At 39.2% G+C, this 14,746-nt stretch overlaps 2 protein-coding genes across 2 annotated transcripts; one reads left to right on the top strand and one right to left on the bottom strand.

Annotated features, from left to right (window-relative positions):
- The first annotated feature begins 44 nt into the window (after positions 1 to 44).
- On the top strand, positions 45 to 5,452 carry unc50 (unc-50 homolog (C. elegans)). Its single transcript, XM_057830429.1, has 6 exons — positions 45 to 181; positions 2,097 to 2,368; positions 2,452 to 2,572; positions 2,647 to 2,786; positions 3,046 to 3,153; positions 4,897 to 5,452. The coding sequence occupies exons 2-6, from the start codon at positions 2,101 to 2,103 to the stop codon at positions 5,031 to 5,033; spliced, it is 774 nt and encodes a 257-aa protein (XP_057686412.1). The 5' UTR covers positions 45 to 181; positions 2,097 to 2,100; the 3' UTR covers positions 5,034 to 5,452.
- A 9-nt stretch (positions 5,453 to 5,461) lies between these two features.
- LOC130912376 (inosine-uridine preferring nucleoside hydrolase-like) lies at positions 5,462 to 11,924 on the bottom strand. The gene is made up of 8 exons (XM_057830428.1): positions 11,867 to 11,924; positions 11,212 to 11,393; positions 10,956 to 11,138; positions 8,938 to 9,049; positions 8,714 to 8,850; positions 6,462 to 6,539; positions 6,223 to 6,339; positions 5,462 to 6,129 (listed from the first exon to the last, which is right to left on the bottom strand). The coding sequence occupies exons 2-8, from the start codon at positions 11,386 to 11,388 to the stop codon at positions 5,977 to 5,979; spliced, it is 957 nt and encodes a 318-aa protein (XP_057686411.1). The 5' UTR covers positions 11,389 to 11,393; positions 11,867 to 11,924; the 3' UTR covers positions 5,462 to 5,976.
- Positions 11,925 to 14,746: the final 2,822 nt, after the last annotated feature.

The raw sequence follows: 14,746 nt of genomic DNA, 5'->3' as shown, positions 1-14,746 counted from the left end.
CCCATTTTGTGTGTACTTGCGCTGTTTTGTTTACCTACAGAGCAGCCACAACTACATTACCCAGAGTGCCTCTCGTTATTACCGGAAGTCTCTACGTGTTCAGTTTGGCGACATCATAAATAGCTATACGAACAAGCAACTAAAAAGTTATCGTCCTTCTGGAAAGGACCAAAGCAACAAGGTAAATCCACAAAGGTAAACATAAATATAACGTTTTTAAAGCAGCCTTTCTGTGTATCAATCTAAAGTTGCTTTTGACAACCGGTGATAGGCCTTTTTCGATAGTTGTTGTAGTTAGCTAGAAGCTAAATGTTAGCAACTACATATCGGCATGATATTAGATTATCGCGTTTGGTGAAATTGAAATTGCCAATTAGCAGTCATCCATAGCTCCGCTTTCTGTCATTTTTGTGGAGGATTTGATGAAAATTATTTTTAAGGGATGACAAAAGATGACAGATTATTTGAAGACTAAGGTAAATACAGTATGTTATTATAGCCTGGTTTTTATCTTTATGTGACTGTATACGTCTCTGAAGAAGAAAATATTTATTGCTTAAAAATAAGTTTATTGTCATTTTAATGATTATTTTATCTTCCAATTTCATGTAGAACACTGGTTTAGCTACTCTGTTCTTTTTCTCTTTGAGCTGACTGTGGCAAATTAGCATCATAAAAGTACGTAATGTATTAACCCTTTCAGGGACAGTGATCACTACAGTGGACAGTTGCTAAAAAGTTGACTTAAACATGAAGACAAAAAAAAAACCAAGGTGACACTTAAGACAATTAACCAATTATTGGGCAAGTGACTATTTGTTGTCATTTAAATAAACCTAAATTATATTTGTTAATCATTTTCGATGATTATAAATATGAATTAATAGAATTTTAGTAAAAAACATAACTCATGAAATTAAAATGAATAAAAAATGAAATACACTGGTTATGGCCCCAAGTAACCCCATAAAGTTGATTTTAGTTTTTCATTGTGTTTAACTCATCGCATGCAATTCATTTAAACCAGGAGGGCTGGCTGTGAATGCTCCAGTATGGATTGGACCACTAGCGCCATCAGTGGCAGCCAATGAGTTAAATGAGTACCTTGTTAGGGTTAAATAAAAATCATTATTTGTATATGAAATGGTTAAGCCCACACACAATTAGAGGCGTGCGAAATTTCCGATTCTTAGATTATTCGTGATTCGGTCGTGGAAGATTCGAGAACGTTTCAAGAACATCCAAATTCCGATGATTGAAATATGCCGAATAAAGTGGAAATAAAACACAGTCAGCATGGTCTTTGGGACGCAATGAGGAATGGACCGACAACTTATGCTGCTAGATTAAAAAAACAATAATACCTGACTGTGGCCGACAGCCGCTTCACACAACGCCCACATAATGCTACGGTAGATATCATATGTATATAGAACTAGATGCGAAATGACTGACTCGGAGGCGTTAGCACATGTAAAGAGAACTAGATGCTAAATGACAGACTTGCCAGCGTTAGTAAACAGCCGCCATCTTAAAGCAGTAGACTTCTCTGAAAGGCTGTTGTAGCGAATCTTCCGAGCGAACCTAATAAACTTTTTATCTAAAATACTCCTATATCAGCAAACTCTTAACTTAAATCTATCTTTAAATGATGAAACAGTTTTGAAACTTTCACATGTCGAAAGTAGACAGAAGTAATGCAATAACGGGAGCAATTTTAACAACTGTAACAGTTTATTCACAACATTAAATTAATTGACTGTAGTTTAAAGGTGCTGATACAGAATGGGACTTGAGTATTTTATTTACTGTTTTGAACTGTTAACTTGATAGTGAAACTGTAGTTTTTTTAAGCTGGAGAGGATTTTTGTACAATTTTTTTTTTGTGTTTTTTTTTTGGGGGGGGGGGTACATCAATAATCGATTTATAATCAAATCGTAGCCTCTGAATCGTAATCGAATTGTTAGGTGCACCAAGATTCCCACCTCTACACACAATCTTATACATTTCTCATTTGATTACAAAGGTACAAGGAAAAACATCAGCGCCCCTGTCCCCCGTACTCCTAAAATAATGCTATGAATATTATTTTTAGGTCCATGTTGCCAACCACCAGCCAACACAGCAATGGGGCCCTTGGTTCGAGGGATGCTGCTAGACACACGGCAGGCGCCAAACGCTGGAAGTACCTGCGAAGGCTATTCCATTTCAGGCAGATGGACTTTGAATTTGCCCTGTGGCAGATGCTTTATTTGTTCACATCACCGCAGAGAGTCTACCGCAACTTCCACTACAGGAAACAGACCAAAGACCAGTGGGCCCGTGATGACCCTGCTTTCCTAGTCCTGCTCAGCATCTGGTTATGTGGCAAGTTTGCCTTTGCTTTATAACAAGATGACATTGCGTTGGGATGTTTATAATCTTTTGGCCTCTTTCTTGTGGACGTGTAGTTTCAACAATAGGTTTCGGTCTGGTGCTGGACATGGGAGTTTTTGAAACACTGAAGCTTCTACTCTGGGTGGTCTTTGTTGATTGCATTGGAGTAGGTCTCCTCATATCAACGATCATGTGGTGAGTCCTATAATTATCCAATTATTGAATTGTTCAAAAGACAGCTGACCAATGAAGTAATTCTTTATTTTTAGGGTGATAAGCAACAAATACTTGCTGAAACATCCAAGGCGTGAGTTTGATGTCGAGTGGGGCTACGCGTTCGACGTGCACCTCAATGCTTTTTACCCACTCCTTGTCATTTTGCACTTCTTGCAATTGTTTTTCATCAATCGTAAGTGAATCAATTACATTTTGGTTTTGAATGAAAATCTTTCACACAGAGAACCTGCAATATTTCTGCAAGTAGAATTTGGCACTTATCAGTCTGTTCCTTTCACACACAATCTACCGAAGTAGGATATTGCTGTGACTGCACGTTCTCACAGCAACACAGATTGAGCATATTTCTCTAATTTGTTGCATATCATGGGTAAAAATGTGAAAATTTACCTTTGTCCGTAGTGCTTATTATTTTTTTGTGTCTGTTTCAGATGTGATTGTGATTAACTCTGGCTGGTTCCTCGGACACTTTGTAGGGAACACTTTGTGGTTGATAGCCATTGGTTATTATCTGTACATCACCTTCTTGGGGTACAATGGTGAGCCTTCTTCTCATTTCACGTTATCGTCAATATTCTTGAAAATACTGCAGCTTGACAATTTTTGGGGGGGAAAAGATGAAATAATCTCATTGACTTCACAAAGTTAAAGACTGAGGAACTTTTTTTAAAGTGATATTGAAGGGAAAAATGAGCATGCATGTATCCTGAATTCCCACTTTCATTCAAGGAAAAATGTTGTTTAACCTGAGACATAAATGCACTAGCATACCTTTACAGGGTACCCGCGGGGTGTTAAATTTTAATTTACTAATCTTGATAAATTGCCTTTAAAATGCATGGAATTTCATCAGGTACGTCCTAAATTCCTTATATATTTTAAATAGTTCTGCATTGCATGAAATTGTGTCAGGGAAATTTTCGGACATTTCAGGAGTTACTGATTTTTTTTTTTTTTTTAAATGTTTTCCAAGGTTGGCCGCAAAATTGGCCCCAGAATTGCTATTAACCAAGTTGAGTTAACTTTATTGTCAAGTGCGCATATACATACAAGAAATATAGCTTGGATTAAATTTTCGTTCGCTCTCATTCACAGTGCTAAAAGTGGAAGGTAAAGTACAGTAAAAGGAATAAACAAGTGAATCTATGGCAGCACAGATGAGGTTTCCATCAACTCTTACTTCTGATATGCAATGTAATGAATAGAAGTTATGGAAGGTGTGAGTTCAGGTATTGACATAAAAACAGTTTTTCTAAGATTAAATTTAGTTGTAAGTGGTTTTTAAAAGTCTGAAATGTCACTTCATGGAACCTGTAGGAAACCTGAATTATGGCCAAATTACTAGTATACCGGACGTGTTTGCGGTCGGGGTCTGGCAAGATATAGCGCCGGAGCCAATTCGTGTCCATTCTATCCTGTTGTTCAAATTATACCTGCCGTGTCAACGCTACGAATTGACTGCGGACAATCTGCGACTTGCCGGAGCCCGCCAAATGCTTTAGGCTATTTTCAATTTTTGCCGGACACGCATCCATCAAAATGGGCGGAGTCAGACCTGGAGTCAACAGGCCAGGTGCTTATTCACAGTTTAAACACTAGCGAACATGGACGAAGAACGCTTCATCATGGAGGTGGAAAGCGACAAAGTGATTGATGATGCAGCAGATCCTATTTATAAGGACAAGATTAAAAAGGAAGCTGCATGGAACACCATAGCAGAAGCAATGAGGTTGGACGGTCTTTTTATGCAAGTTATGTAATTTAAAACAGTAATTACATAGTGTCACAAACCTATGGTAAAAGCATTAAAAAATGCAGGAAAAACTGTTCAATCAAATCAAGTCCAACTCTTTCTCTGCTTCTCTGTTGAGTACAGACTCCGTGTGTTTGTCGTTGTTTTTAATGCCACATTATCGCGTGTGATGACGCGAGAGCTCATGAAGGCATAGAACTGCTGGACTGCAGTTGTGCGCAGCTGGTATGTTTCGTCCTATTTTTGACGCACTGCGGAGCACGCAGTCAACACGAAGATTGGCGGATTCGTACCGAAGACTCGTCCGGTATAATTTGCCCTTTAGCATGCTAAAAAGTAGTAACCATAGACATCAAAGTATTAGGGTTGTGAGTCAAATATCTCCATCCATTTTATACCTTCATGTGATGTAGGCATGTGAACTAGAGAGAACAAATTTCTACTGGGCAAAACTATTGGATAAAAAAACTGAGTAAGTCTCGGTCAAATTGTTGCTTAAAATACCCTCCTGTTACATATGTTCAAACAGCTCTGCCATTTCTGAAGAACACAGTGGTACTGCTCTACCCTTTCGCCCCACTGGCGCTCATCTACATCCTCTCCATCTCACTGGGCTGGAACTTTACTCAAGGTCTCTGTGAGTTTTACAAGTACAGAGTCCAGTAGGAGCTCTGCAAAAGAACCTGGATGTCATTCGGACGGCTCCATTTGCACACAGCGTCAAAGTGACACTTAACAGGACTGGTTTTGACTCTGGAATGACTCCTTTTGTTTTCTTTTTGGGTCAGTGCGGCTTTGTCTGCATGCGGCGATGTTGCCGAAACAAAGGAGGAAGTGAGCTCGAAGTTTTAGTTATTTTGTATGATTTGTAAATAGAATTTTGTTGGGTTGTAATATATAAACAAAAAAATCTAGAGATTTGTGTTTTGGTATTTTTTTCTTGGTGTGAGAAAATTCTACTTGAAATGAAAACAGCCTTCTCTTATTTCTTGAGGCCTACATTCCAGAGGTTTTTCAATAAATTGTTTTCTTGGCTTTCTATCATACCAATCATCAAACCAAAATTACAGTTGTTGTTCTTGTAATTTGTCGTCTTTATTTCTTCCATTCCACTCATTATAACAAACTGAGTCACATGACAAGGCCTTAAAAACTTTATTATGACTAATGTAATTCCCTCATGGAATGGGATCTACTTATTTATTGAATGATTAATAGATTGATTGCTTCATTGAACATAGAAACATAGTAAAGGTGAGTAAAAAATTTTTCAGCTATAGGTCCCAAACGCGACCTCTAACGGAACAAGCTAAAAATTGCAATAAAGCTGCAGATTTGGGGAATAACTGAGGTGATGCTTATGTTACTGAAGGCAATTTTTGGGACATGTGTCCAAAAGTGTTTTTATTAGCTTGAGATCTGAATCGCCAAGTATTCAGGGGGCAGCTCAACAAGGGGAAGCCAATTTTCCATACAAAGGTCTAACACAATTGAAATGGAAACCAATATCAATACAGAAGTTATGGGAGGCATGCTAACTCCCACCCACCCCCCAGAAATATAGCCAGAAATGTAGACATCTTCCAAAATTCTAAAATGATGGCCTTTTCTACTTCAGTGCATTCATCAAAAGTTGCTTGAACACCTCAAGGTCCACTTTCTTCAAGATGGTGACCTTATGCTCCTTGTGCAACACATCAATGTAGTCCAGGACCATCATGCCTCTGGTGTGTTTTCCCTCTAACTCCACTGTCACGGCCACCTGTGGCAGCAACACCATAGAAATGTTTGTTTTCATCTCGTACTTGCCCCAAAAAACCACTCATCTTTTCAGTGAATCAAACGCTTACCGTACCTTCTCACTTTCCGTCACCAAATTGTCCGCAATGGCTGCAGCAACAGCGTAGGTGTCGCATGTGTTGAACCCAGGTCCTGACACTAGTTCCTTTTGATACCGATCTGTTTGAACCATCTGCAAGGTGAAAAAAACGAAAGAGATCGGTAGTCTCTTTAGTGTCCCCGCAACACAAGCTTGAACCTACAGTACATTAGGTAGAGATTACTATTGTAAATTGGGGCTTCATTTAGCTTTACCTTACGCGTGTGGGCATAGATGGTCTCCATAAAACGAGCCTTCGGTGTATTTTGAGCTAGCCAGGTGTCACAGAAGGTCTATGGCACACAAACACGATAATACATGATTGGATCATGGAAAAAAATACTTGTGTCTTATCAAGGGCGTAGGTTTGGTCTGAACATTGGTAGGGACGATAAAACAGCATAACCTGCATGTACACTTTTTGCTTAGGAAGGGACATTACTAAACCCAAACAGATTGGTTGAACGGGGGTCAGGGCAACATTTCTCATGAATATGAACCTAATTAATTGATAGGCCAAATGATCCATGCAAAATAAATCTGTTTTGACTTACAATAACTTTCATGTCTATTGGTTCAGGTGATACACCATTTGATTCAAACTTTTGTTTTCAAAAACTACTAAAGAAACATTCTTGAAAATTGCAAATTCAACATACCCAATAAATACAAACCTATTAATCGTCTCTTAACTGTCCAGGAATGCAAAAAAAAAAAAAAAAAAACATTCGTTTTTAGACCACTCAACTTTGTCTAAATTAATAAATATAACTGAATAAAACTCATAATGTTAACAGCAGAAAACACATACTGGACATTTCTCTTTAAGCAGCTTTCCACGCGAGTTTTGCAGGTTAACATGTTCACACAGTTTAATGTTATGCTAACTCTGATGCAGTTTGGACTTTCAGTAGCAAAATTAGTGATGTGTTTCCCATGTCCACAACACTGACGTCTTTTACATTCCTTACAGTAGCTGCTGCTGGCCGAAAAAAACTTCTAATACCCATCCTCCTCAAAGGGGTCGGAGGAGGCGGAATGTTGTCGATATGTTGTATTTTTGGCTGGGCTGTGTGGGTGTGCAAGTGTATGTATGTGTGTGTGGGGAGGGTGGGGGGGGGGGCATATCATCAATGAAACGTGCATATGAGGTTAAATAAAATAACAACGGTCCAGCACATTCAGCAAGTGAAAAGAGGTGAATGCAAGTCTGAAAATAATGTAAATATATCACTTCATAATAAGAGGGTCAATTCTATCCTTAAAACATAAAAACAATCAAAATTACCTACAAAACTGAACTCATTATACAATACAAATAAGGTTGCCTGAAAGTTGGTGGGGACAACTTGAGGATCCTGAAAAGTTGGTCGAGTTATGTCCCTGCCGTCCCTATGCAAACCTACGCCCTTGGTGTCTATTAGGGCTGCCATACTCGATTAGGTTAATAGTCGATTAATCACCCTTATTTTTTGTGATTGGTTGAATATTCAGCTCATAGAAATGTTATTCAATCTTATACTAGGCCTAATATTTCATCCAAAAATATGCATTTGAACCTAAGACACTGAAGAAGTAGTAGAGAATATAAATGTAACTACTCAGTACCAACTATGTAACTATCAGGGTTTTTGAGCGTGGCTAGCCAGCCTTACTTTCGCCACATACAAAATACATGCCAAGTTAGTCTGGTGCTCTGTGGTTTGGGCTGGATTTCAAAATGGATGCCAGAGCTGGGGCAAGCACAGCCTTAATCTGAAAGAATTAATTACAGAAGTATGACTGTGACATAAACAGAATGCGACTCACTCTGTCAAACAATCATATCATGCACTCGTGATACTGCCGGTTTTGAGTGAAAGTCTCAAAGAGAACATGGCGTATTGTCTTGTAAAACAGATTTGATGTCGCTCCCCTTCATGACGCATCACAAAATCCTGCCTCGCGTGTTGTGATTTGTCGGTTGATATCGGACCGGTGGAAATCCAATTGAAACCACGGAGCACCAGACTGACTTGCCATGTGTTTTGTACTTGGCAAAAGTTCGGCTGGCTTGCCAGGCTAAGGCTTTTCCAAAGCAAAGTAAAATCATTTTCAATTTCAATTCAATACAAAACTAATCATCAACGAGGGACACAAATCTGACTATATTTTTTTTAAAATAAATTTTTAGACAACTAAATATGAAAAAAATAGAAGTTAAATATTTACAATTTCTTTTTAATTTATAATGAATACATAAAAGAATTGATGCATTGCTGTTTTTCTGTTTGATTTTTTTTTTATGTGGAAAAAAATAATTACAAAAATAAAAACAGATTATTCCATTTTGCAAGGTTCAAACATGAGTTCAATATTTTTTAGTTCGATAATGTCTCTAAACGAATAATTGACTATCAAAATAGTTATCGATCAGTATTTACTATTGTCTGTTCAAAAATCTGCAGAAGTGACATTTGCTCTTCACCCATGGTAAGCTGTTCCTGCAGCTGAACTCCCAGGAGGCGATGGTAGTGGGACACGTATAGCGTTCTAACACAATGTAGGCGGCCTCAGGATCAGCCAGAAAGTTAAATTCTCCACACGCAGTTGTGTTCCCTCTTGCTGCATGGGTCAGAAAACACAGATGTCCTTCATCATAAAGATGTTAGTCGGCAATTGATATTAAGGACAAATGAACAGTTCCTTTACATTCTATGTTGCCTCCCATGATGTAGAGGCCCTTCAATCGGGCAGGCAAGGAAGGATCCATTTTGACGGCAAGGGCCGGGGTGGTGAGAGGTCCTGTTGAGACTAGGATCACCTGCGAACGCAAGACAACATACAGTGGGGCAAATAAGTATTTAGTCAACCACTAATTGTGCTAGTTCTCTCACTTGAAAATATTAGAGAGGCCTGTAATTGTCAACATGGGTAAACCTCAACCATGAGAGACAGAATGTGTAAAAAAACAAAACAAAAACAAAAAACAGAAAATCACATTGTTTGATTTTTAAAGAATTTATTTGCAAATCATGGTGGAAAATAAGTATTTGGTCAATACCAAAAGTTCATCTCAATACTTTGTTATGTAACCTTTGTTGGCAATAACGGAGGCCAAACGTTTTCTGTGACACTTCACAATTTTTTCACACACTGTTGCTGGTATTTTGGCCCATTCCTCCATGCAGATCTCCTCTAGAGCAGTGATGTTTTGGGGGCTGTAGTTCGGCAACACGGACTTTCAACTCCCTCCACAGATTTTCTATGGGGTTGAGATCTGGAGACTGGCTAGGCCACTTCAGGACCTTGAAATGCTTCTTACGCCCTGGCTGAGTGTTTGGGATCATTGTCATGCTGAAAGACCCAGCCACGTCTCATCTTCAATGCCCTTGCTGATGGAAGGAGATTTTCACTAAAAATCTCTCGATACATGGCCCCATTCTTTCTTTTCTTTACACAGATCAGTCGTCCTGGTCCCTTTGCAGAAAAACAGCCCAAAGCATGATGTTTCCACAGAACCCCATGCTTCACAGTGGGTACGGTATTCTTTGGATGCAATTCAGTATTCTTTCTCCTCCAAACACGAGAACCTGTGTTTCTACCAAAAAGTTCTATTTTGGTTTCATCTCACCATAACACATTTTCCCAGTCCACTTCTGGATCATCCAAATGTTCTCTAGGGAACTGCAGACGTGCCTGGACATGTACTTTCTTCAGCAGGGGGACACGTCTGGCAGTGCAGGATTTGAGTTCCTGGTGGCGCATTGTCTTACTGATAGTAGGTTTACCCATGTTGACAATTACAGGCCTCTCTAATCTTTTCAAGTTTTTTTTTATGCCATGAGCTTCCCACACTAGTGTTGTGATCGACTGGTCAACTGCAATCGACATAATGGATACCCCTGATATAGACTTTTTTTTTTTTAAAGGTATTAAATACTCAACTCATTAGATGCCATTGACGGCCACATACTCCGGCAATAAATAAAATAGTGACAATTTTGTAACCCCACTTCCTGTCGTGTATCATGTATATTCAATCTGTCTTAGTACTGTCAATAATACAATACAAATACAAATACTGGCGTATTTGTAATTATATGAGCAAATTGTATTTGCTTGTTTGATTACTATGCATATTTGACTATTAATGTCTGCCCACAGCACACGGACTAGTCAGAGTATACACAGTGAGATAGACCCAATTCCTACGAGAAGCCCGCAAGTGTGCAGTTCACAATGTTGCCCCTCTTCTCCTGGACTAAAATCTGCCAGTAAAATACGCCAACTCTTTCAGCAAGAAACCCACAAAGACAAAGCAACAAAGTATCATGAAGTATAATCCTTTTCACCAGGTACTTTCTCTTTTCTGCCTCGCAATGAATGATTACTCCCAGCTCTCTCATTGGTTGCCTTTGACGGTGATAGCAAAATATTTGCTGCTAGCCCTCCAATGGCCTCCAAGCCAATAAGTTAATAATTCATTCATTCATTCATTTTCCATGCCGCTTATTCCTCACGAGGGTCGCGGAGGTGCTGGAGCCTGTCCCAGCTAACTTCGGGCAGTAGGCAGGGGACACCCTGAATTGGTTGCCAGCCAATCGCAGGGCATAATTATCATTATTATTAAATAAACCCACTCAAGCATGATGGTAAAACACAAACGGTTATGAGATTCTTTAACTCTTTGACAGGTAGTAAAAGAGCTAAGGTTGACAGTCACGTACCTCTCCAGGATTTTGATTGGTAATGGAAATTATGGCATCCACAGCGTTTGTCTTCTGTACCAGTTCCAGACCTGGAGCATCAGGATCTGGGGCGTCCCCCAGTCCGTCCTTCCCGTGAAAGTCACCCGCGTGTATTTTGTTGCCTGGCAGTAAGGGCTCCTCAAAGCCAGGGTAGACCTTTATCTGTCATGCATGACATTCCAAGTTTGACAGCATGTAGAAGAAAGTATTTGAACTATTTTAAGTTAGTAATTACATCTAGCCTGTTGCACATTTTCAAGACACGTAGGGTGTTCTTCAGTGCGTTCTCTAGGGGAGTATTGCCGTGGGTGCAGGTGATAGCCATTAATTCCACATCGGGGGCTGCCAGGGCCATCATGATGGCCTGAGCATCATCCACCCCAGTGTCCACGTCAAGGATCAGTCTCTTCATTTTATCTGGAGGAAGCAAAGGGAGAAACCAAGGCAACCACTCATGACTATAAGCTCATATAACCCCTCCATATTGCACATATACAGCTGTAATAAATAAACTCATTCTAAGGGAGCTATAATTCAAATGAGATGCTCTTAGGTTACTCTATGTCATAGCTTCCCACTGTCACATTTGTGTTTCGATGCTTACTAGAGCATAACTCCTGCTATATTTTCAGAACAACATGATCAAATGACTCACAGTTGCTATTGGTCTGCTCAAATTTACAGAAATACTTTTTAATGCAACGTTCCATCTTGAAACCACACAACGGTAATGCAATGTGAAGAAAAAGCACCACACAAAGTAAATAAATGAAATGTGGACTTACCACACAAATAAGTTTATAACTTTTGAAAACTTTGACAACCAATGTGTGTGTTAGTACAAAAAGAATTAGAACTTGTGAAGAAAGGTGCAGAAACCATTAACTTACCTGCTGGGCAAGTTTGTAAGACAGATTGAAACTACCTCGGTATGGAAGTAACCCTTCCCCATGCTGCATCCTGCTTTTTATACATGGGTTGGGCTGTGGGCGGAAATGTGGGAAGCTTATGTAACGGACACCAGTAAACAGCATTGTGGTGACAGAAGAAGTGTTGAGAAAAGAAGTATAGTAAAGTTGCATAAGTTGAGACACCACCCTTTCTCTACCCATCTAAAAATGACTATTTCTTAAAATAAAGACTGTCCCATGCTCAGGAATATAGCAGACATTGAGGCCGACTACCATTCTTCACAACCACAGTGTTTTTTTTCCCACCTCTATATTAGCAAACAAGTCATGTTGATTCAAACATGGCCTAAGTGGAGTCCTAAAGGCTTTGTTTGGATGCACTTTTGGTAGTGTTCTGATAAAAGTGAGGATCATCTGATAAACATGTGGTTATGCACGCTGTTTTGCTGTAAAGCCACAAAGCTTTTATTCTTCCGAGTCTTCACGTGTCCCGTTCTGCTGCTTCTGAGCAGACGAGGCGTAACAGGCAACAGTATGACTTTTCATTAAAGGCTTTTGCCTCTGCCACATCAGCACATAAGGCTTGTTTTCAATTCAACACTTTAACAGAACTGCAGTATTCATATTTTGGAGTCAAGAAGCTACTGTACTTCCAGAACATGTCAATAAAAAGCTTATATAAATGGATTTCTTTGAGAGCATATCGGCAAACATCCTCGATTGATTTGCAGGTTAGTTGGTGACCAATCCAGTTTTTGTCTCACTTGAATGGCAGAGAAGTGATTCAGAGAGCTGAAAAACCCACCATGAGCATTTTCCAGACCTTCATGACTGCTCAAAGACATGACACGTCGCATAATGCACCAAGGTTAATGGACGAAGCAGTTAGCCGACGTACCCATCAGCCCAACTTTAGGGGGACTGCTCCTTGAACAACTGGTTCTCAGAACTGCAAAAAGCTATAAGACAACGGGTCCTTGGGTAGGATTCAAAGAATCTTTATAATTTACATCATCCAAATGTTATTTCTAGGGGTGTCAAACGCAGGGGTCACGTTAACCGGAAATTTTCCGTCGTTGACCGGTTTTTTAAAACGGTGACGGAAAAAACTGAAGTCCGTCAGTCATTTTGACAGGTTGCAATTCACACCCCAGACCACAGGGTGGCGAGTTAGCATATTAATTAGCTATTGTCTCTCATAATGCATGACGTCGTTGGCTATTCTGTCAGAATATTGTAGCATAACCGGGGTCTGGCGGCGGCACCGTGATTGACACATCAACGCGAGGTTCTTATTGGTGCACCCGGTGTGCCAGCGCGTCATCCAATTGATGGACAAGATTGCCGCCTGTGTATAGACCCCAATCACATGACGTCACAACTCCGCCCCCCTGACCGGAGCCGCCATATTGTGTGTCAGCCCGTCATGTTTATACATTACCGCTACGTACATGCCTCCTATTACGGCGTGTTTTTCTGCTCGTTAATATTAATAATCAAAATGGTGAAGGCGTGTGTGGCGGTTGGTTGCTGTAACAGAGAAGATAGACAGAGAGACTTGAAGTTCTACCGTATTCTGAGAGACGCGAAGATGAGAGCGAGATGGACTGCTGTAATTCGACAAGAAATCTGGGCACCAAACGATCACCACAGACTATGTAGTAGTCTTTTTATATCTGGTAAGATGCATTTAATATATATTTAGAAGATTTTGGGCTGACAACCACAATTAAGATCATTGTGTGACGTTGGTGATTGGGGTCTATATCGTTGCCTCCTTTTCTTTGGGGGCGGAGTTGTTGGCGGTAAGCAGAGTAAAAAGAGAGAAAAATACCACGACTTCCGTGTCTAATTTTTCGCCGCCAAGCAAGCGTTACAATATTAATTAAAAATGAATGAAAACTAAATACTATTGAATATGTCATCATTATCATTTTAAAAATTTAAGTGACGGGTAAAAATAGACTATGACCGGATTTTTATGACCCTGTCAGTCAAAATGACAGACAACGAAAATGTCTAGCGCAACCTCTGGTCAAACGATTAAAATTTTTAATCGAGTTAATTACAGCTTAAAAATTAATTAATCACAATTAATCGCAATTCAAACCATCTATAAAATATGCCATATTTTTCTGTAAATTAATGTTGGAATGGAAAGAAGACACAAAATGGATATATACATTCAACATACAGTACTTAAGTACTGTATTTGTTTATTATAACAATAAATCAACAAGATGGCATTACCATTATTAAAATTCTGTTAAAGCGATCCATGGATAGAAAGACTTGTAGTTCTTAAAAGATAAATGTTAGTACAAATTATAGAAATTTTATATTAAAACCCCTCTTAATGTTTTCGTTTTAATAAAATTTGTAAAATTTTCAATCAAAAAATAAACTAGTAGCCTGCCATTGTTGATGTCAATAATTATTTACACAATGCTCACGGGTGCTGAAGCCTATAAAATCAGTCGCACCCAAGCGCCAGCAGAGGGCGACAAAACTCCGAAAAACACAACAAGTACACATTTAACTGTGCTGTCATTTTAATCTGTTTGAGCGGGGCATTTGTGCGTTAATTGCGTCAAATATTTTAACGTGACTAATTTTAAAAAACTAATTACCGCCCGTTAACGCGATAATTTTGACAGCCCTAGTTATTTCTCAATGAAATTTCCCATTTTGTATTTAAATTTAGTGTTTTAAATTCAATTAAATCGTTATGGTATGAATAATTTTGTTCAATACATTTGTACTCTCTACATACGCTGCTCGTATTTCACATACACTTTTGTTCTCTATCACAACTCAAGTTTACACCTTATACAGTCATGTGAAAAAATTAGGACAGCA

The sequence above is a fragment of the Corythoichthys intestinalis genome, chromosome 2 (genome assembly GCF_030265065.1).
Source record: "Corythoichthys intestinalis isolate RoL2023-P3 chromosome 2, ASM3026506v1, whole genome shotgun sequence".
Lineage (NCBI taxonomy): Eukaryota > Metazoa > Chordata > Actinopteri > Syngnathiformes > Syngnathidae > Corythoichthys > Corythoichthys intestinalis.
This window is presented reverse-complemented; position numbering and strand designations above follow the sequence as displayed.